Source organism: Talpa occidentalis, unplaced genomic scaffold (assembly GCF_014898055.3).
Source record: "Talpa occidentalis isolate TD23 unplaced genomic scaffold, MPIMG_talOcc4v2.1 talOcc4.2, whole genome shotgun sequence".
In the NCBI taxonomy this organism is placed as follows: Eukaryota; Metazoa; Chordata; class Mammalia; order Eulipotyphla; family Talpidae; genus Talpa; species Talpa occidentalis.
The window spans coordinates 131,992,737-132,016,134 of record NW_023602073.1 but is presented as its reverse complement, the minus strand read 5'-3'; the positions used below and the strand labels follow the sequence as shown (position 1 = coordinate 132,016,134).

Here is a 23,398-nt window from a genome sequence, read left to right as displayed (position 1 = left end):
GGGGGGGCTGGGGGGGAGTGGGGGGCACAGGAGTCTGAGGTGTCTGGACCCCAGAGCCAATTGTTTTTAAGTTCAGTCTACTCAACCCATATGTCTTTTGTTTTTACTCCAGTGAGTTTATTGTTGCTACTGTCTGAATTTTTCAAAGTTATAAAGTCACAACCACTTAGATTTAAACTGGACCTTAAGATTATTTTAGAGGGCTTCCCTGGTGGTGCAGCAGGTTGAGCACAGCACTGTGAAGCTGTCCACAGCCTCTGCAGCGCGGGTTCGATTCCCAGCCAGCCAGGGAGATACCCACATGGCGTGGCAGACCTTTCCTGTCTCGCCCACTGCTCCCCTTCGCAGTATTTTCGGTCCGTCTGCCTGTTCTGCTCCCTGCTCTGTCTCTGGTGAATCCTCTCACCCTCCTGTGCCTCTGGCCTGTACCCCAGCTCTTGTATAAAAATAAATAAATCTTAAAAAAAAATCTTATTTTAGAGATAAGTCAGCTGAGCCACAGATTGAAGAAACAGTTGTGCCCACAAGTCTAGGCTGACGAACTGCCTCAGTGTTCTGCACTTTGTAGAAGTCTTTTAAGCTACATATTTGAGAAATATTTCTTAGGCCCCTGGACATGTGGAGGATTAAGTGGCATTTGAAATTCATCAGCTTCATTAGGAGTTTTCTTAGTATTCAATTATACCTATCACGTGGATATTTATTTAATTTGCTGTGGTTCACGTTTATACTGGATTTTGCTACCAGGAGATGCAGCAAATCATTGTGTTGATTTGCTTTTTCTTATCTGTCAGCTAAAACCCTTAAATGTTTTTGGATTTTGTTGTTATTGCTGTAGATTTGAGATCTAATGGGACAGATAGCCATAGTGTCAGAGCAGGTGTAGAGAAAGCAGGGCAGTTGGGGAGAGGCAGGAGCCTGCTTACCTGGGACCATTACAGGTTGGCTCAGGGACTTGAGCCTGGGGCAAGTTACCCTGTGCCTCCTTGTCCCATTTTCCTCATCTGTAAAATTGGGGAAATGGTAGCATGAGGCTTTTATGATGTTTCAATGAGTTAATATTTGTCAGTCTCTTAGAATAGTCTCTGATGCATAATAAATTTTGTTAAAGTAAATAAAACCTTTAAGGGCCTCCCCGGTGGCGCAGCGGTTGAGCACTGGGTTGCGAAGCTGCCCGCGGCCTCTGCAGCTCCGGTTCGATCCCCGGCTGCTCCCCGGTCACCGGAGGAGGGTCCCACATGGCGCGCAGACCTCTCCTGCCGCCCGCTGCTCCCCTCAGCAGTGTACTTCAGTCCTTCTGCCTGCTCTGCTCCCCGCTCTGGCTCTGGTGAATTCTCTCACCCTCTGGCGCTTCTGACTGTACCAAGTGCTTGTATAAATAAATAAATAAATCTTAAAAAAAAAAAAAGTAAATAAAACCTTTAAAATTATTGTCTTGGGGGGAAGTTTTTTTTTTTTTAAGATTTATTTATTTATGCATACAAGAGCTGGGGTACAGGCCAGAGATGCGGGAGGTGAGAGAATCCACCAGAGACAGAGCGGGGAACAGAACAGGCATATAGACTGAAATATACTGCAGAGGGGAGCAGTGGGCGGGTCAGGAGAGGTCTGCCGCGCCATGTGGGTTGCTCCCTGGCCGGCCAGAGATCGAACTCATGCTGCAAAGGCTGTGGATTGCTTCACAGTGGGTGCTTAACCCCTTGCGCCACCAGGGAGGCCCAAGTTTTTTATATTGCTTTTGGTTTTGTTTTCTCTACATTATGAAGGCTACCTTTTTTCAATAAAAACTATCTTACCCTTTCTCCCTTTCTCTGGTAGGAGTGGAAGAAATTGGACAGCTCTGTGTTTGTTATTTATCTCTATTTAGCTTGTATTATATTGTAAACTCTATTTCAGTTACTTAAGGCACAGCTCTCTCAGTGTTAAGTATAGTAAGATCTTTTCTCTACCAAGTGCTAGGTTTTGAAAATATTGTATACCTAAATTTTTTCAGTTTTAATAGCAATTGACAATTTAAAAAATAACAAATGAACCACCAAGATGAAGCTAACGAAATAGAAGCAATAGAGATGTTTGAATTGTGTCTCCTGATATAACTTTTAATTATAATAACCACCTAGATGGTGAATTAGATTGATGATTCTTTTAAAATAGTCCAAGCTCATATGAGTTTAAAAAAAGTCCACTAAAAATAGTTCCTAAATGAACTGTATTTAATAAAATTATGATACCTTTTCTATTAAGTAAAGGTAGCATTATCCACCTCATCTTTCTCAAAGGGTTTGTAAAATTGAAAATTTCAATGTTTTGGAATGATGTAACACTTGCTTTTATTGTTGATCAACCTGCTACCCATATAATTTGATTCAAAGCTCAGTAATTAAATATTCCACAAACTTTAAAATAGTTCTGTTTGCAAAAGTTATTATTTGTGAATGGATGGATTCAGGCATTCTTCCAGACGTTGAGAATGCAGCCACATTTCCTTTAGAAACTTCAAAAGCTGCCAGCCTCCTGGCTAACAATCGCAGACAAGACAGAGGAGGCGCACAAGTTGTCGCAGCAAAACAAAGTAATTTAAAAACTTACTGTGTGTCTCTGCTTCTGTTTGAAAAGTCTCGACAAGGTGGTGTCTGTAGGATTATTTTATTTCTTGATTTTTCAACAGAAGTTTCTGCCCCTCCCCACCCTGTTTGCAGCAGGAGTGCCAGCTCAGAAATCTGTAAACACGCCGTCTGTTTTAAAGGAAATTCTGGGGCTTAATGAAGTCGGCACGTCCCCGGGGCCTGGCCTGCTGGGCTCAGGACACTGAAAGCAGCCGCTGGGTGAATTTCTCAGCCTTTGGAAACTGTCTCAGCTCGGTGCGTTTGCTCAAGTATTGCAAGGCTGTTTGCAAGGGAGGATTCCTGCTGGGTGGGTTTGCTCTCCTCCCAGGAGCTCAGAAGAGGTGAGAGGGCTGCTTCATATCTCTCCTTTCCTTGAACTGACACAATGGTTCTGTCAGCAGGTCCCTCTGCCAAGGGAGCTCTCCCTCTCGCATCTCTCACTGGGACATTTTTCCACATTTCCAGGATTACGGTCACTTTCACTTAGATCTATGTGTGCTGCCTCCACATACAAAGGAGCACTCGGGGACAGGATTAGTAGGATTAGGAGAGATTCACATATGTCCAGTTCAAGCAATTGGTATTCAAAGCTTTACACTTTCAAATGCCACCAAGAGAGAGAAAAGGAGCAGGGAACTTGCTTTGCATTTCAGCACCTTCAAGAGAGGAACAGTGCTTTTGATTGGTGTTTAAAGCGGAGGGGATAAACAGATTCCTCCTCCTCGGGTTTAATCCAGCCCGGCATACCATGGCCTCTAATCAAGGCAACCAAATAGTGGTGCTCTCAGACTCTAAAATCAGAAACTTCTGCATCAGGGTTCCAAGTAACATGCCACAGAGCATGCGTTTACAGCAAATTATTTTCCCAGTTGTCATTAGCTATTTTATGTATGGGCCTTCCCTCAGGATCTCCCTCCCCAAATATCCATAACTCTGTTTGCACCGGTGGAACAATGAAGCCCAGCTTCCCAGCAGTGACTTAACATTTGTTTTGATTTATTAATGGTGGAGGGTTAAGGATAATGGTAGAGGGTTAAGGGTAATGGAAATTAAAGGAAAATCCAGAACGAGAGTGGATATTGGATATAAACAATCACAGCAATAGCGAAATAATTTCTTCCACTTTGAGCAGAGACAGAAGGTGATCCCCTGCTTAACTGTTTCTTAACAACCACTTCTGTGTTCAGGTCATAAGTAAACATTTCCCACCCACCCACCCCTTCCTAGAAAGACCTGTTTCTTTTATAAAGAAGCCAAATATCCTGGGAAACAACTACCACAATTTCAGGTTATATTGTTTCACCAGTGATCCTATAACTCCAATTAGCTAGTATGTGAGAAGTTTTGCTCAGATTGTATCGCATTTTGTATTTTATTTAGCCACAGAGAATCTTGATTACAAAGTCCTATTTTTGTTGTACTTTGATAGTACTTTCACTTTTCCAATGTGGTGGATTTTTTTAAATTAATTTCTCATAAATTCTGGAATATTCTTTTTCAACAAAAAGGCGATACTAAAAATTATATGCCTTTTTAATGGATAATTCTTTTTCTAAATTCTTTTTATTAATGGGAAAAGATTTACCATCATTGTTATTAGACCTGGGATCCTGTCCCAAATTTGTCATTAATTAGGTGTTAACTTTAAACAAGTCACTTATTTTCTCTAGCTTCAAATGCTTCATGTATATTAAATATGTACATATTAAAAGGTTTGAACTGAAATATTAATAGATTGCATTCTTGGCACCATACAATTTAGAAGCTGTATTTACATACTTCTTTAAAGTGTTTCGGATTTTTAAAATTCTGTTTTTCTTCATAATCTTTTGGAAAGAAATGTTATCTCTTACATTATCTCTTTCATAAGAACAGTCATGTCTTCATAAGACAAAAAAAAAAAAACTTGCTCCTAATATTATTTATTTATTTATTTATTTATTTATTTATTTATTTATTTATTTTTAAGGCCGTTTTAAACAAATCTTAACAAATGCCTTTTGTGTGAACACCTCTGCAGCAGGAATTATTTGGAAGAGATATTTTGAAATGAGGCACCATCTCTGCCAGATGTGATCTCAAATACCAAAAAGCTGTGTGTCCTGTCAAATGACATCTCTTTCTAATCACACTTTTAAATGTATTTTCTCTGGGTTATTCAGTTTGAGTAAACCTGATGTTTTATCTTCAGGTTTGCTGCTTCTTGACTGGAATATCTGCTTTCTTCAGTTGATGCCCTCTTGTGAAATTTTTTTATTTGGCTATTGTATTTTTCAGTGAAAAAAATCATAATTTGCTTCTTCTTTCTCTCTCCAAATTCTTTACTAAGATCTTTTACTTTATTTTTTCATTTGTTTGCAGTGTGTTTTTAATTGCTCCTTGAAATATTTTTATGATATCTGCTTTAAAATCCTTATCAGGTAATTCCAACATCTGTGTCATCTTGGTGCTGGTGTCTATTGATTCGTTTCTCCTTCAAGTTGAGATTTTCTTGGTTCTTCCTATAAGCAGTCATTTTCAATGCATCCCGGACACTTAAGATTCTGGATCTTATTTAAGTGTCCTGGTTTAGCAGATCCTCTGGAAACCGTTTCAACAGGGGGAGGAGAGAGAGGCACTAACTCTTTGCCACTGGGTGGGGATATAAGTCCAGACTCCCTGTGCCCAGTAATCAGACTTTTGATAACAATCATCAGAATGTCAATAGACGAAGTACATGCCATTGCACACTTGGAGCCAGATAACTCTGAGTTTTATCCTGTTCCCCTGTTTACTGCAGGTCTCTGGATAGGCTAAACAAACTTTTTGAAGTTCAGGTTCCCCATATCTAAACAGGGATGACAATATAGACCTTGGGAGGCTATTTCAGGATTGGAAGTACTCAATGTGAAGAACCTTGAACATGGTATGTCTTCAACAAGTATTAAGCACATCGAGTTATCAAGTAAATATCAGTGGATTGTAGGGTGACTTGCTGTTGAGCTCACCACCCATGAGTCTGGATACAATGGATGAAAGTTTTCCAACTCTGTTTTCTCTCCATTTATTTTACTAAACAATTTATTTTCTAAAAGTTAATTTGTGTAGGTTACAAATATATTTGTAAAAACCTCTTGTGGTGTCAGTGGCAAAATAGTAGTCAAAAGACATTCCAGTTGGGGCCTCCCTGGTGGCACAAGGGTTAAGACGCAACCTGTGAAGCAATCGCAGCCACTGCAGCTTGAGTTTGATTCCCAGACAGCCAGGGAGCAACCCACATGGCGCAGCAGACCTTTCCTGACTCGCCCACTGCTCCACTCAGCAGTGTACGAGAGCAGCAGGCAAGATAGGAGAGGTCTGCTTTGCCATGTGGGTTAGCTCCTTGGCCAGGGATAGAACTTGTGCTGTAGTGGCTGGTGATAGTTTGATAGTGCTGTGACTTAACCCCTGTGTCACCAGGGAGGCCCTGTCTTGACCATTTTTAAGCATACAGTTCACTAGTATTTAATATATTAACATTATATAACCATCTCCAGAACTTTTTCATCTTACAAAACTGAAACTCTGAATCAATTAAACAACTATCCACTTCCCTCCACCCCGACTATCCAGAAACCACCATTTAATTTCTGTTTCTATGAATCTGACTGCCCATACAGAATTTGTTTTTTTGTAACAAGTTTATTTCATTTAGCAAAATGTCCTCAAGTTTCCTTCATATCATAGCATGTGTCAGAATTTCCTTTCTTGGCTGAATAATATTCCATTTTATGCCTATGCCACATTTTGCTTATCCAGTCATCTGTGTTAATGGCACTTTGGTTGCTTTCACTTTGGAGGGATTATGAATAATGTTATGAACACAGTTACAAATTCACCTTTGAGATCCACCTTTCAATTGTTTTGGAATATATACCAGAAGTGGAAAGTCAGTAATATTTTTTAGTTTAGTCACCTTGTTTGGGGAGAAAGAGGGATGGAATCTTCCCTTTATATAACACATGCTATATGTATTATAATGTAAAATAAAAAAAATTGGTTATCATCTTGACATCCAAAAATATCACTTGAAATGCGTATGGCTACAGATAACAGATTACCCAAGTGGCTTTAACAATATAAGACATTTATTAGACTCAAGGGAAAGACTGTTGGGGTATTGATACAGATCTAGTCTAATGGCTCAAACAATGTTTGCTCTTTGCTTCCCTTCTCTTCTGGCGGTAGGTTGGCATTTCATTCTCATGCAACCTCAAGGTCACAAAATGGCAATCACCAGTCTATAGAAACTTTCAGTCTCAAAGCAGAAAGTAGGAATAAAAGATTTCCAATTTTCAAGTCAGGAAATAGCCTTCCTAGAAGCTTCCAGCAAGCTTCATCTTATTCACACTGACCAGAGCTGGCTTACTCTATGTCAAGTAGAGAAAATGAGAAATAGATAAGCATGATTGAGCCCAGTCTAGAGTGGTCTCCACAGTTGGAGCACATTGTCAAATATTCAAAGTTAGTCTCTGTTTACAAGGAAGAAAGCAGGGCAGGACTTGAGCAGAGAGTTAGTGTTATCTGTGTGGAAGACCCAGCATCTCAGCCCTTCTTATGTTTAGTGGATGAATCAAGAGCCATGCCCACATTGTAATCACTGGGACGTGGTTGCAGTACACTCACATATGTGTGATGCTGGAGCCACTTTACATTTCCTTAATTCACTTGATTTTCATTCTCCTAAAACACTAGTTCATATCTTCTGCCTCTTCAAATCCCTGATTTCTTGTTCCCCAACTGTGACCTAGTTCTTATTTAACAGAGAATAGAGAACTCATTGAAAGTTTGCAGAATGACCTACCTACCACTGCCACGTACCTTCCTGCATCTGGATTCATCTATTCTGTCTTCTTTCTTGTCACTTCTGTATTACTATTTAAGGGCTATCCTCTTCACTCACATATAGTCTCTGTCCCTTCTCATCTTATCAAGAGCTTGTATGTAGCAATTAGGCCCTCTCCTCTATCCAGTTACCCCTCTGCTTGATCAAATACCTCCCACTGCTCTATTAAATAACTACCCATTTCTTCCCAGCCCCTGCCATCCAGTAACCACCATTTAATTTCAGTTTCTATGGATTTAACTGCTCTGGACACCTCATATAAACAGAACCATACAGTATTTGTCTTGAACTATGCTGGCCTGATGGTTATTTCTCTAAGATTCAGTCTTGCTCCTGTTTCCAAGCCTCTTTGCATATCTTGATCTTTCTGCTAGAATCATTTCCCCTTAGTAAATCTAAATTATCTGTTCTTTTATCTCCTCCAGGTTTTTACTAAAGTATCAGCTTCTCAGAGATCTTCCCTGACAACATTATTTACTATTACAACTACCAGTATCCTACTCCTTCTTACTCAATACTCCCTTCTCCCTGTTTTATTTTTTCTAGAGCAATTTTCACCATTGATATATGCATATTTTACTCATTTACGTGTTCCTCTTATAATTTTAAGCAGTTGAAAGAAGAAGGGATATGGAATTATTTAGTCTTTTAATTACCTGGCATGTTGTAATTGCATGATAAATCTTTTTTTATGAGTGAATTATCTCTAACTTTTATGAAATGACTGGGGCACAATAACCAGACAGTAATGGTGGTGCAGGCACAACTTGAATCCCCAGTCAGACACTAGGTGCAGATGATACAATGCTATCAGGTACATGCCCTGGATTTTCAAGGTGCTGTGTTTGAAGGTATTAGACTGAATAATGCTCAACTTGGGACTTTCTCGGGCTTAGCAAGGATCTTTCCCTGTACAGGCTGAATATCATCATTACCAATCCAAGCATGTCACCCTTGAAGAACTAGGAAGAGGCAAAAGAAGCCACATTCTCCAAACAACCCTCAGCCTGGCGCCTTCTGCTAAGCTATGTTGGTAATAAATCATTTAAACCAATCAGAGTAAAGTGCAAGTTCTACAAACATTTTACGTGAGGGTGCTTACTCTTTGCAAGCTTTAACCCCAGTCGTCTGCAGACACTGGGGATGAGAAAGACCTCACCAATCTCCTTGGAAGTAGAGCTGTTTCCGTATGTTGTATCTCGTACTAACATACTGATATGGCCTCTCCCTGGCCTTAATAGCAGTTATCAATCTTGTGAATTTTTTTTTCTATCCAACTAAGCAGAAGGCACAGTTTACTTTCACCTGGAAGTGTCAGTGTCATTTGTGCTGTTATTTTAAGCCTAGGTTAACCCTTTTACTCTCCAATGTTAATTTAGTCCATCTAACACCACTCATTAGTGTATATAGTAACTCACTTGCAAAATGTTTGTTCTCTGTCTATATAAAATAGAGTAAAGCAAGGCTTCTCTAACAAAGAGAGCTAAAAACAAAATGACTCATAGAACAAAGATGTTAATAGGTTTAGAGGTAAATCTAGCATGGTATATATACATGCTGATTTTCAGTGATGCACACCTGGAACTTAAATAATGTTATCATGCAATTGTCAATATTTTTTTTAATTTAAATTATAGGAAAAACAACAACAAAGAAGTTAATTTAGTTTTCATTTAATAGTTCCAAAAGGAATGGTCCAGATCTTTAGCATAGATTCTACAATTTGGGGTTTGATTCTCTTTAAGTAACTGCTTTTCAATACATAGGGTATTTTCACTGTGTGTATGGCTCAACTATGGCCAGAAAGTACATAGGAGGAAGAAAATGTTGAAGGAGCATGTGCAGTGTCTTAAACCCCCAGTCTTGCAAATAGCACTATAATTTGCACTGACATTTCACTGATGATTACTTGGTCACATAGGCCTATGGGAATTGAAGCTAGTCAGGGAAAAACAGTATTTGATAGGCTGTTGATGATCTCTGTCCACTGCCTTCATTACTTTGAGTTGTGTTCATTTAATAGTACTAATTTCCAAGGAAGGAATTCTTGCATAAGACATGATACTATTTTTTTTAAAGATTTATTTTATCATACAAGGGCTGGGGTGTGTAAGCCAGAGATGTGGGGAATTGTGGTGAGAGGATTCACTGGAGACAGAGTGGGGAGTGTAACAGGTGAATTGACTGAAATACACTACTGAAGGGAGCAGCAGGTAAGACAGGAGAGGTCTGCTGCGCCTTGTGAGTTACCTCCCTGACTGGGGATGGAACTTGTGCTGCTGTGGCTGCGGATAGCTCCATAGTGCTGAGATTTAATCCCTTGTACCAACAGGGAGGCCCAAGGCATGATACTATTTTTAACAAAGTAGAAGTTGAAACTGTCACCTGGCCTCTTTTGTTCATGACATCATTTAACCACAGGAAGAAAAAAATGATATTACATTGGGTGAAGTTATTTTTATGTTGATTATCAAAATAAAATAGTCTTGCTGAAAATAATAGGGAAAGGGAAGAATGTGTTTGCAATCCAGGAAACCTTCAGGGTACCTACCACTACTTCCATATTCAACAGTAAAAGTTCATGGAAAACCATAAACATTTACATGCAGGGCTACCAAAGAGTGTTAGTTTATCTTGCTCCATCAAATTAAGAATCCTGGCCAGTTGAGATGTTGACAAAGAGTTAAAAGAATAGGAAGCCAATAGTAGAGGAAGAAAATTTTAAAATGTAGTTATAATTTCATCAATAGTGGCCAACAATTTTTTTTAAAGCATCCTTGTGTCCTTTTTTTTTCCCTCCAAAGATTTATTTATTTATTTATACAAGCACTGGGTACAGTCAGAAGCGCAGGAGGGTGAGAGAATTCACCAGAGCCAGAGCGGGGAGCAGAGCAGGCAGAAGGACCAAAGTACACTGCTGAGGGGAGCAGCGGGCAGCAGGAGAGTCTGCGCGCCATGCGGGACCCTCCTCCGGTGGCCGGGGAGCAGCCGGGGATCGAACCAGTGCTGCAGAGGCTGCTGGCAGCTTTGCAACCCAGCGCTCAACCACTGCGCCACCGGGGAGGCCCAATTTTTTTACTTGAGTTTAATTATATGTAAGTATATCAAACAATTTCCTATTTTCCCTTCTACCTTTCCCCTACTATCTCATATAAATTATCTTAGTGGTACTTAAATGACTAATATAACTTATAAGTTGCCTGATATCAAAATGGAATTAACTAAACTGGAAGAAGAATAAGAATTACTCAGGGATAGATACTGGTAGGATGTTATGTCTCCCCTTTAGGAGAGAGGGTGAGTACATGATTTTGTTATTCATTTATTTGCATGAGTGGCAATTGCATTGTGTTGGATGTATGTTTGTCTTATAAAAGTTAATGATCAGAAGTTTAACTGGGTAGAGAACATGCATGGATGCTCATAACCAAAATGGGGGACAATGGTGGACATGATAGACTGATTTTTTCAATTTCGATTCTCTTTCTAATAAGAGAGAATAAAAAATTAAATATTCATTTCATCAACTACCTTCCAAGTGGGTGCACACTAGATTCCTTCAATTACATGCATTCATGGAAGACTTGGAAAGTAGAAGTGAGGCAGAAGTAATTTTCTTGCACCTTTAAAAAAGTTTCTCATAGCCAGTCATATTGTAGAAATGGTCCATTAAAGTAGTGGTCCAGTATCCATTCTCCTGCTTCTGATTACGAAGAGTTAATTAGGACACATTTCTTCTTGAGTCTCACTCCCTATTTCCTGGATTAATTTACACTCTACATTTTTTTTAAGATTTATTTATTTATGCATACAAGAAAGGGGTTACAGGCCAGAGGTGCGAGGGGGGCAGGGGGCGGGGTGAGAGGATTCACCAGAGTGGGGAACAGAAAAGTGAGATTGACTGAAATACACTGCTGAGGGGAGCAGCGGGTGAGTCAGGAGAGGTCTGCTGCGCCATGTGGGTTGCTCCCTAGCTGGGGATCGAACTCGTGCTGCAGTGGCTGCAAATAGCTTCATACTTTGTGTCGTAACCCCTTGTGCCACCAGGGAGGCCCAATGCTCTATATTCTTGAATTGATGATTCTAGTTGCAACCTGAGAGGTAGTAATTCACTAGCAGGGTAATTTTTGTATTGTTCTGGAAGTCATTCTCTGAACATACAGCCTGGTTAGACCTTCCAAAGTATTTCAAGCAGGTGTAAGGTCCTACATTAAATCTTTTATTGCTATAAATAGCAGGTACTGAATTCTCACAGACACAATAGATATGTGATGTTTGCCCCTTCTGTTTTTTTCTATTTCGCCATAACACTTCTGAGAATGCAGATGAGAAAGCTACCATTTCAAGCCAAGAGCATAAGATCACATGTTAGAGATGCTTCAATAAGATGGGAGTAACAGTTCTTGAGAATGTTATGAAGCAGAGTCATCTTCCAGCCCTGGACTGCTTTCTTCCAGTCAGATATAAACTAGCACATAAAACAAATATGTAGTAAAATTAGCTCTTACCATTCCCCTGGCCCCCTGCCCCAGAATGCTCTCTCCTGCCATATTTGCCTTTAGAGATATTTGTTATCTTCCAAGGTCCAACTGAGATGTCTCCTGTTCTGTGATGCCTCCCTCCATTTTCTACCCAAAACTCCTAGCAAACACGGCTAAAATTAATTACCTAGTATGGTAGGAGTTTGTGCATGTCCATGCCTTCCCAAGAGTCTTTGTAAATAGATCAGACAATAATCAAATGTCACCTTATAACAAAAATACTGAACCACAAATTATACATATTTATGAATTGATGCTGAAAAGTTTCACATTATTTAAATAACCAGATTTTGTGCTACCTAGATTCAGTTGCACTGCATGCCTCTTGCTTTCTGGCTGGAGACCCTGTGACACAATTATACAGGACACTCTGGACTCCTTTGTCAGTCCCATATGTGGGGCCCAGAATCGTGGAGCTATTTACTGACCCACAACCAGTTTTAACCCATGTGTGTTGGGGATAGGACTAGAAACAATAACTGAATTTCCATATTCCATCTTTGGGTGAACATATCAATGCTGCATTCTCCACACTCATGATAAGGACCCAGGGTGACGAAGGCTGCTTATCAAGTGGCCAACCTGCTAAAACACCTTTTCATGGACTGTTCCTTCTGCTCTGCTTCACTCTCCCATGGCTTCTCCTGGGATCATTTTCCAAACAAATGTCCCACACAAAGAGAAAGCAGGCTAAGACAAGAAGACATTTCTGAGATTCCCCAGATCTGTTCTCTGTGCTTCCAAGACGAATGCCTAACCTGTTAAAGTGATATTAGTAACAGTGGCCTAAAAATCATGTGCATAGATATATTCAGGAGGTTGGCTTTCTCATGATTTTAACACCGAAAGTACAGAAAGCTAGCTAAGTTTTACTTAACTTTGTTCCCCCCCCAGAACCTTTAATTGTGCTGGTATGTAGAGGCACTCAAGAAATGCTGAATGGGGGAACTCCTGGTGGTGCTAAGGTTAAATTCTGCGCAATCATGCTGCCAGCAGATCTCCAGCAGCCAAGGAGCTGATCCAAATAGTGTAGCAGACCTCTCCTGTCTCTCCCACCCGCTGCTCTCCTCAGCAGTGTATTTCAGTACATCTGCCTGTTCTGCTCCTCACTCTCTCTCTGGTGAATCCTTTCACCCCCTGCACCTCTGGTTTACACCCCAGTTCTGTATGCATAAATAAATAAATCTTTTTTAAAAATGCTGAATGAATGAAAACAATGTCTTGTGGTTTTTCTCAAGCTCTTAGTGGTAAGACTCTATGGCCAGACCATAGTAGTAGTCAGTGCCGGTCATTAGAAGGACTTTAGGACAAAGTTTGGAAGGAATTCCAAATCCAAAATAGCAGGTGCCACATACCTGCTTCTCCACCTGAGGTAAATCCAGGTCTAATAGGTGCAAAGAGCCTCCACTCTGGGCTGTGAGGTCAGGAATGGGCGTATGAATGAAGGGGACAAGTAGAATATTGAGCTTATAATTTTTGTTTTTTAATCATCAGATGGGTTTAAAGGCTTTTCCCTTATCAGGTCCCTTTTCCAACTTCTGAGAGTTCATTTGGTATGCTTAATATTGTTAATGTTCAAGTTGCCAAGCAGTGGGGGCAAACGGAAAGGATATGCATGAAAAAATTAAAATGCCAGCATAACATTTTTACAAGACAAACTACGAAAGAATAAAGCTGAACAAATATTTTTGGCTGGTAATATAGGTCCAGAAAAACATATGAGAAGATGATTTATTTCAAAAGCATAACACTGCATGATTTAAAATGGTTTGTCAAACACTATTATTTGTCACAATGACATATGTCAAAGTTATTATTCTCATCGTGCAGATGACAAAGATTCAGAAATAATAAGAAACTTGTCTAAATGTGCACAGTTGGTGAGCAGCAAATCCTATCCAGAAATTTGATGGGTTTGGAATTTTTCTTGTGAAATATCTATCTCTGGTCTTCAATGGGAAGTGACATCTCTATATTTGCAACAGAAGAGTTATAAAAAAAAAAAGAGTTCATATTTCTCTAAGAGGCCATTTTTTCTATGACCCCATAGTATTTGCAAGCGCTCTGGCCAGAAAATGAGTTATTAAAGAAATCTACACAGTATTCTTTGCGCTAATGTCTATTTTTGCTCCCTTTGTTATTAATAAATTTCTCAATCTGGAACAGAGGGGACACTACAAACATTGAGAGGAATTATGTCCCTGTTAATCTGGTCCTGCCTTTAGAAAAAGATTTTCAACTTCAATCTGTATATGCCCTTTAGTTTTAATGTTCTGCAGTTAAAACTCTTAAGTTGAGTTGATTATAGACTCTTGGCCCATGTCTTATCTGCCACACATCTTTTAGCAATATTTTCCTAGTGGATGTCTGTTCTTAGCATTACTTTCCCCAAAGGCATTATTTCCCATTTAATGTAATTACTTCAATTAATAAATCTAACGGGAGCAAAAGAGCTATTATCCCTTGCTTTACTTTCACAGGAAACAAAACTTTGATAAAGATGAAGAGAGGGCAATTAGAGCAAGTATACTTGAAAATTATGTGCATAATTGCCCTTGATTTTTTTATACAAATAAATCATATATCAAAGTTTTTCCTAGAGATAAAGAATTTTGAATCTGGAAAGAATTTAAACATAATTTTATAAATCCATGTCAACAAAATAAAAATGGTCTAGCTGTGGATTTTTAGTCTAGTATTCTTATTAATTAAATGCATTATTGAAATATGAGCAGTTATTGGGACACTGGTTTGTCCTTTAATAAAAATTGAAAGTTTTTTTTTTCCTTTTGGCAATAGTTAAAATTAAGAACTTTCTTGGGCCCACTGCTCACAACAACACTAGGATATCTATAGAAATAATTCAAAAATATTTTATTTCTTAGCAAGGGTCCAGACTGATAATGTTCTCACTTTAATAGTTAGTGTCTATGACACTTTTATCCACAACAATTTCCAAATCATTCTGTAGTCAGAAGTACCATCTGCAAAAGATTACTCAGTATCTCTATTCTCACAGCTCAGACAATTGGATTTTACATATTGCATGTTACATATATGGTGAATGAGAGAGTGCCATGGAGTCCTCAGAGCACTGAAATAGGATCAGCAAACTTGCTATACCTTGAACTCTGAAAAACAGTTATAAATGTGCTCACTAAATTTTCAAAGTAAACATATTTGGGGAGCACTTTCATATAAACAACACTATTAAATACACTTAAGAGTAGGATTATTTTGTGTATTATGAAATAAGAAATTGTATACAGTGTTTTCTATGCTCCCCTCTCTTCTTTCTCTTTATTACATTTGTTTCTAAAAGTCTCTCCACTTTCATTATACCTGCCACAATAAAAAAGAAAAAAAACAAAGTTTGAAAGTATCTAATTGAAATCAACAGTATAATATTCTGCTACTTCTTACTATTGAGGGTTTTAGATAATCAAAATTACTAGTAAAAATGAAGGTTTGGAAAATTATATTTCTTTCTTCAATATCTTAAATAGTATGTTATGAAAATATATTAATTTCTATGATAATTTTATGTTGTAAACATTATTATATATTCAGTTATTAAACAGGAGACCCAGACTGCTTTTCAAGTAAAATATAGAATGACAAACACTGAGAAATGTTGAGTGATAATTTGTTTCCAATATGCTTCCTCTATCCCTAAATTTCTCACCCACCAAATAAAAGAAAAACAGGAGTTGAGGTATGAATTGTTTAGATGATTGCTTAAAATTTATTATAGTTTATAATAAGATGTAAAGATGAAGGTAAAAATTCATCAATTTTGTAATGGTGACAATATGGTTTTATGAAGTTTATATTCAAATTGTTGTTGTTATGCCTATAAAATAAAACATACCTACAAAGAGAAAAACACAACAGAATAGTGAGAAAGGATTGTATTTTTATTTGTTTTTAGAAAAGATGAAACAGAAACCACCTGGTCCATACCATAGATTTTTTGTAAAATTGTTGATTTTTGAAAACTGCCTTTTTGACTTTTTAAGATTCAGTAGCAGACTCCTTAATTATTATTTTCTAAAAATGATGTCAATCTATATTTGCTAGGAGTCAATATAACTTTCCAAATCCAATTCTCCTCATAAATAGATATGCAATGTGTCTCCCTTGTCTTTATTTGCATCTGAAAAATGCCTTATTCCTTTTTTATTTTGGACTCATAAGCTTTAAGTACATATTTTAATGATTCTAATTTTATGCAAGTATGCATGTAAGATGCAGAACCTACTTATATAGGTACCTGTAATAAAAATGCAGTGTAATGCATTGCTGTCAAACTATTAGCCGCTCTAATCCAACACATAAGCTCTTATATCTTCACCACTTTGTGGGATCTATTTATATATTTTGAGTATAAATGTGAATTTCAATTAACACAAAATGAAAATAATACATATGCTATGTAAGATATTCATCTCTAAAACAGTTATTTCTAAAAATAAGGCTAAATTTCTTAAGCACTTTAGCAAAGAATGCATTAGTAGATATTTAAGTTAACTATCTAATAATAGACTGCAGCAAAGAGATAATACAATAACTTCCAATAACAAAAGCAGAGTTTAGTATTATGTATTATTTTATGTTGATATCAAATTGCATACAGTGGCTTTAACTATAAAAAAACTATCAAAAAAGAAGTAATAACAATAAAATACTAATAAGAAATCATCTACTCAGTGGTTCTTAAAGTATTGTTATTAATAGAGTCACAAATCCAAAATGTCAGGGCCCATGCCAAGACTATGTGTATAAGGATGCAAATTTTAATATAATTCGTCAGCTTCCGTGATTGATCATCAGTGAAATTTAAATCAACCTCAACATTCCAATCTTGGGGTAAAATGTTTTTATTTTAAGGCTTCCTTTAGGAGGAAAACTCAGTAGAGGTTTTGGCAATTAAGCAAATGTTACCAGAAAAAAAAAAAAAACTATTGAAGTATGCCTACTAATTTAGCAAAATCCTATAAACTGTATGGACTACTGTAGGCAATTTAGTATTTTAATATAAAGCCCAGGAGTTCCTATCCCCTTTGACTTTAGTTCATTTTTAAAAAAGTATAATGATTCTGTTAAGTTCTAGCCAGCCTTGCTGCTAGTTCTGCCAGTGTATTAACTTGTCCATATATTCACATAATTAGCACCTCATCATTTTATGCTATTCTGGGACTGCCTCATTTCCTCCAGTCTCACATGCAACATTGGGAAATATCGCCTCCTGAAATCCTGTCCTTCAACTTCTGCGATTTTTCCTGTATGAAAATCAGACTTTAAAAAGATGAGGAGAAATACTAGACAACCAGTGAATGCTGAAAAATATCATGTAAAATATGAAGAAACCTAGCATCTTTTCGGGCCCTTTTAGCACCTATTTAATTGTTGGAATTTCGATTTTGGCAACTTGGACTGCCGGAGCTCCATGCCTAGTGCCCTCACCACACTCCTCCAGCCGGGATGCGTTGCTTCCAGAGGACATAATTCCTCTTTGGCTGCGAATTTAGTTGACATTTAATTTCTTTAAAATTCTTGTCTTTTGGGGGGGAGGTCGGTGGTGTAAGGATTTCTGTGACCCCCCTAACAGCCTTGATAACCCTGCCTGCACCGTTATTATTGTAAAATGATTGTTTTGCATGGACAAAGAAAAACTACTTTTGGACAAGTTCCTCCGCGGTTAACTAGTTTTAGGAAATCCCTCCGTTTGCATAAGACGGAACACCGTTTGGATTGTTCTGTTATCTCTTTTTATTTAGGAAGAGGGATTGGGTTGAAAAGTGAAGGCCACAGGGCAGACTCCTGCTGTTCGGTCTCGGTCAAAGTTTTTACCGGTCAAGTTTGAAGCTCGTAGAGCGAGAGGAGCCCCGGGCGCTGCTGATTGACCGGCTCCTTACTGTAGCCATCCGGCAGGTCAGCCGGCGCCACATTTGCCACCGGACTCTTCCGAGGGGTGGGGGTGAGGGGTTGCTCCGGAGCCAAAATCGCTGCGGCCTCGGGGAGAGCCTATAGCTTCTGAAGAGGAGCTCGCTGGCTGCATCCGCTGAGCGGTGGGCTTCTGGCATCCAGCGCCTCGCACCCGGCATCAGGTAAGAGTGGGTCCGGGAGTGCTCGAGGGACCTCTGGAAGAGGGTTGCGGGGCTCGTCGGGAAGAGTCTAGCAGCTTCTGGAGCACGCGATCCCCAGAAACCCCGGCAGCATTCAGACTGAGTCTGCAGGGCTGAGGCTTTGCGCACGGGCGCGCGGGCCAGGCTGGGGAGCTCTTCAGACCGATCCCGGCGCTGACCCGCTGCTTTCTTGTGTTTGACAAAGGCTGAGAAACTTGCAGACTCTTCCAGGAGCCAAGACGGCTTGGCTGGAAGCCGTGCCCCGTCCAGGGGACGCACCTGTTGCCAGACAACGACCCCCGCCTCCCCCCGCCGCCCTCTCCAGCTGTGCGGGCGCGGGGTGTGGCAGCAGAGAGAGCTGCCCCGCGCTGTCGCCCGGTCGTTTGCTCCGGTTCCTCACCGGCCTGAGCCCTCTGAATGGGCCCCGGCCCCACGGCCAAGGTCACGGCGCGTCTCTGGCTGAGGCCCCTTCGGGCTGCTGCAACCCCTGCCCGAGCGGACTCTGCGGCCCCTTCCTCGCGCGCGCCGCCGCGGGTGGGCTGTGGCAGCGCTCGCCCTCCTGAACTCCGCGCTTGCTCCTCCTAGGGTTTGATGCCTACCCCGAGGGCTGGGCGGGAGCGGTGGTTGACCTCCTCGGAGCCAAGAGCTACTCGACAAGGAATCGCGGCGTGGTGGGGGCGCCTCTGCCTTTTGGACCCTGGCGAGCATCAACCCATTTTACTGCGAGCAAAGTTGTGGCTCCTTTGCACACGATCCCTCTTCTTATTGATTCCTCTAAGGACTAGGGCATGGGGAGAGAGCTCCTAGAGTCTGGGACTCTTGGAAGGCTTCACTAAACGAGCTTGCCTGGCTGGGACCTGGCCCTTCAGCTCCCCACACCCACGCATGGCAGCCCCTGGGGAAACAGACCGCGGCTCCCTGGGAGGGACAGCGCGCCGCGCCCCGCACTGCGATCGAGGGCCCTCGGCCCGCAAGCCGCGGATCAGCCACTTTTGGCACTGCCTTGTTTGGGGAGCTAAAAGCTCTTTAGGAGTGAAGAGGCTCTGGTCGGCGCCGAGAGAGGCCCCCGCACCCCTTACACTTAATAGCGCAGCCCCACTCAGGGCTGGTCGCCGCCCGCCTTAGTCTCTGCACGAAAAGGGCGGTTGATGCCGGCTCCCCGAACCCTGGCCCCTGTCTTTCCACCAAGTGAGCTGTTCAGCGTGTGTTTCGAGAACGATTTCTCACCCCCACCCCCACCCCCACCGCTCATCACCGCTTTCTCTACAAATTTGCGGAAATTTTACACCTTACTCCATGTTGTCCACTGAGAAAAATGGACTTAAGAAAAGGTAAAAATACTTTCCAGCAGTCTGATTCTTTACTCCTTCATTTGCAAACCTTCTGCCCTAACTAGAGGTTGCACTTCCCGAAATAAAACTGAGGAGTAGCATTCCCAGCTGGGGCGTGGGAAAGACAGAGGTCGGTGCCAGCAGTCAGGAGGTGGCTCGGGAGAAAAAGGAGGAGGTGGGCGTGTGCGCACTGATCGAGAGGTGGGGAGGCCCTTTCGCCTCTACTAGAGCTCTCCCGGCCCTATACCCCATCTGTGCATCAGCAGGGAAGCCACAGAGGGCTGTGGTCTGGACCACGCCTCTCCCCCAGCTTCGGTCCATCACCTGGGACGGTGTCCAAACATATGCAGATGTTTTGTAACCCTGTTTCTCATAAGCAGCTCGGGGAATGTTGTTGAGCTAAAATGGGTGAGTCTGATGAGTTAAGAAGCATTCCTTTGGCTTGGATATTAGGAGTGTGTTGGGCATCAGTCTTTCCACATCCAAATGAATCTATTGAACTCTATTTTAAAAAAACTTTCCTTCTACTAGAGGGAGGTGATACAAAGATAAGAGACTTGTGTCCAGCCCTTAAGGGTCCTAAGGCCCTGGCCTTGATGAAAGCCTGTTGGCCACTTCCTGTTTTCTTCCATTTCTTTTCTTTCTCTCTTTTTTTACAGAGAAGCAAAGTTCAGTGAAGAAAAAGCCCCCATTCTAATGTCAGCTCTCCCCCACCCCACCAATATTGCCCGTGCTGCTTTTGCAGCGTGACTGCCAAGGAGGCACAGTCTTTTCATTTATTTCATTGTTTAATTTGGGGTAATATTGGGACAGCCCCATCAGGTTTTACCACCATAGTGCACCCACCACCAATTCACCCATATTCCACCACCACAGACCATTGCATTAAGAAGGCACAGCCTTGCAGAACATGCAAACTCTGGACCTTGGGGACTCCCTCTTCTGTTGACTTCTTGGTTTGTGTCAATAGAAAGTGAGGCCTTCTCTTCTCTGCCAGTCCTAAGGACTTTCAGGGACTCCACCCAGCAGCCTGGGATCCAAATTGCCCGAGATTCTGGGATTGTTTCTGTTTCTCACTTTCTATCTGGATACTGAACCCCAACCCAGCATCTGTCTCTGTTAGCTCTGAGCCGGGTGTGTTCCGGTGCCCAGATGCTTTCAGCGGCGGTCCCCGGGGCTCGCTCCCTTTCGGGGGATTTCTGCCTTTCCTCCCCTCGCGCAGCTTAGCTCGTTTCGGTCAACAAAAACGCAGCAAAGGGGAAGAAAGGTCGCGCTGATCTCCGCACTCCAGGCCTCCTCTTTATCCCCAGAATCGACTTCCCGCTGGACTGCAGTGCCCACGCGCAAGAGGCTCTCCAGATCCTTTGGCAGCCAAACGCCACCACACGCGCACTCCTCATTATTCGACCCTGTGCTCCCGCTTTCCCAGGCCAGTCTGCTCCGGGCAGCCCCTGCAGGATGGATGCACCCGGCCAGAAGGCCCGATGTCCAAAATTACAGACGCTTCCTCCTCACGCCTGCACCGAGGCCAGAAGGCCGCCCAGGCGAGCTTCGGGCGGGGACTGCAGCACCATCTTTTGCTATCCCTGGGTCCAGGGGTTTCGGGGAAGCCTAAGCAGGAACAATTTCTCCTGAGCTCTTCACACTCCCCAACTGCCTCCCCGCCCCCTAAGCTGCTTTCCAACCCTCCCCTTCTCAAGTTACTCTTCTGTAACACTAGGATTTTTCCCCCTTGGTTCCAGTTCTAAGAAGTTAGAGAACTGGTGAAAACTGAAATTCTTTCAGTAATCTGCTTTTTAAAATGAAAGGAAAGACATAAAAAGCAACAGATCCATGCCCACAACAGCGTCAGGAGCAAACCTATCGCCAGATACGGACATCCATGGAAACCAGAAGGACACAATAAATAAAATTAACACAGTGTCAATACTTAAAGAGACCTCATGGGGGGGGGAAATAACTTCGGACCACGCACATCAACCCACAGCCCTTCTCCTGCCACCCCAGTGCGACCAACCGGCCCTCCACTCCACATATCTGTTCTTTTTTTTTTAACCCACATTTCCTAAAATTCGGGAGTAGCTATGAAGGAAGGAGACTAACTCAAGTCCACTCTCCAGACCGCGAGGAATCTCTGACAACTGCCTGGATCCCTTTAGTTTCCTTTCTTCCGTTCCTTAGGTGTGATTTGGTTAGGGAAATTGCGAAGGGGCTGGGGTGGAGGCTGGTTTAAAAAAAAAAAAAAATCAGGAAGGCGTGAGCTGGAGCGGTGAGTGTGTCAATCAGAGGGTTTTGTGCCTGGGGGCTCCTAGCGGCTCTGAGCAGAGGTGTCCCAGGGCGGCCCCACAATGAATATGAATAGGAATCCTTGCTAAATGGGACAGCAAAGCGCACCGCCCTGAATGATGGCACGTCATCCTAACCAGCCCAGGATAGATAGGAGGGTTCCTTTTGTCTCTTTTCTCCGCCGCAGCTCTATAAAAGCCCCTCTTTTTCAGCGTGAGGTTAGTTCAAGCACACACCAACTTGCTGTCCAGGAAACAGCCTCACCAGAGAGAGGGGTGTGGGGAGCGAGAAAGGCGGGGAAAGGCAGCGCCTCAGATCTTCTCGCGTCTTGCCGCAGAGACGTGGGTTGCTAGGCTGTTCAGGTTTTTTTTAATTCAAGATTTTCTTTAATTTCCCGCCTAAAGCCTCCCCACCGTAGGGCCGCATCCCCTATAATAAAATGAATTCTGATTCGAGCTCTGTCTCCAGCAGAGCTTCCTCTCCGGACATGGATGAGATGTATCTGAGGGACCACCACCACCGCCACCACCACCACCAAGAGAGCCGCCTCAACTCGGTCTCGTCCACGCAGGGCGACATGGTGCAGAAGATGCCTGGGGAGAGCCTCTCGCGGGCCGGTGCCAAGGCCGCGGGCGAGAGCAGCAAGTACAAAATCAAGAAGCAGCTGTCGGAGCAGGACCTACAGCAGTTGCGGCTGAAGATCAATGGACGCGAGCGCAAGAGGATGCACGACTTGAACCTCGCCATGGACGGGCTGCGCGAGGTCATGCCCTACGCGCACGGGCCCTCGGTGCGCAAGCTCTCCAAGATCGCCACTCTCCTGCTAGCCAGAAACTACATCCTCATGCTCACCAGCTCCCTGGAGGAGATGAAGAGGTTGGTCGGCGAGATCTACGGGGGCCACCACTCGGCCTTCCACTGCGGGACCGTGGGCCACTCCGCCGGCCACCCAGCGCACGCCGCCAACGCCGTGCACCCGGTCCACCCGATCCTGGGCGGCGCGCTCTCGTCCGGCAACGCCTCGTCGCCGCTGTCCGCCGCCTCGCTGCCGGCCATCGGCACCATCCGACCTCCCCACACGCTCCTCAAGGCGCCCTCCACGCCGCCCGCCCTGCAGCTGGGCAGCGGCTTCCAGCACTGGGCCGGGCTGCCCTGCCCCTGCACCATCTGCCAGATGCCGCCACCCCCCCACCTGTCCGCTCTCTCCACCGCCAACATGGCCCGGCTGTCCGCCGAGTCCAAGGACTTGCTCAAGTGAGCAGCGGGCCCGCCCGGCTGCGGAGAAGAGGCGGGAGGGGCCGCGGTGCCGGGCCGGGAGGGCAGAGGGAGGCTGAGCGCTCCGCCGACGGGAGGGAGGCGCAGGTCCTCGTGGTCTCCCGCAAGGTCCGAGAGACCTCAGCTCCCACTTGACCCCCCGGAGGGGAAGGACCGAAAGCAAACTGCAATTTCTAGGTGGTAGCGAAGGGGGACTCGAACCAGACGTCGTGTGTTTTGCATGCATGCTTCTTTTCCCCGTGCCGCGCCAGTGTTTCCCACTGCCATATGCTCTTGTCAAAACTGCATTTGTTGTATAAAGACGGGATGGGTGTCGTTGAAAACTTGCGAAGGGACTTTCGAGTGGGCGTTCTCTTGGCTCTGTTTT

At 42.8% G+C, this 23,398-nt stretch overlaps 1 protein-coding gene across 1 annotated transcript; it reads left to right on the top strand.

The window, feature by feature from the left end:
• The first annotated feature begins 22,195 nt into the window (after window positions 1-22,195).
• Window positions 22,196-23,014, top strand: OLIG3 (oligodendrocyte transcription factor 3). The gene has a single exon (XM_037520997.1). It carries the CDS (start codon window positions 22,196-22,198, stop codon window positions 23,012-23,014), a length of 819 nt encoding a protein of 272 aa, XP_037376894.1.
• The last annotated feature ends 384 nt before the right edge of the window (window positions 23,015-23,398 follow it).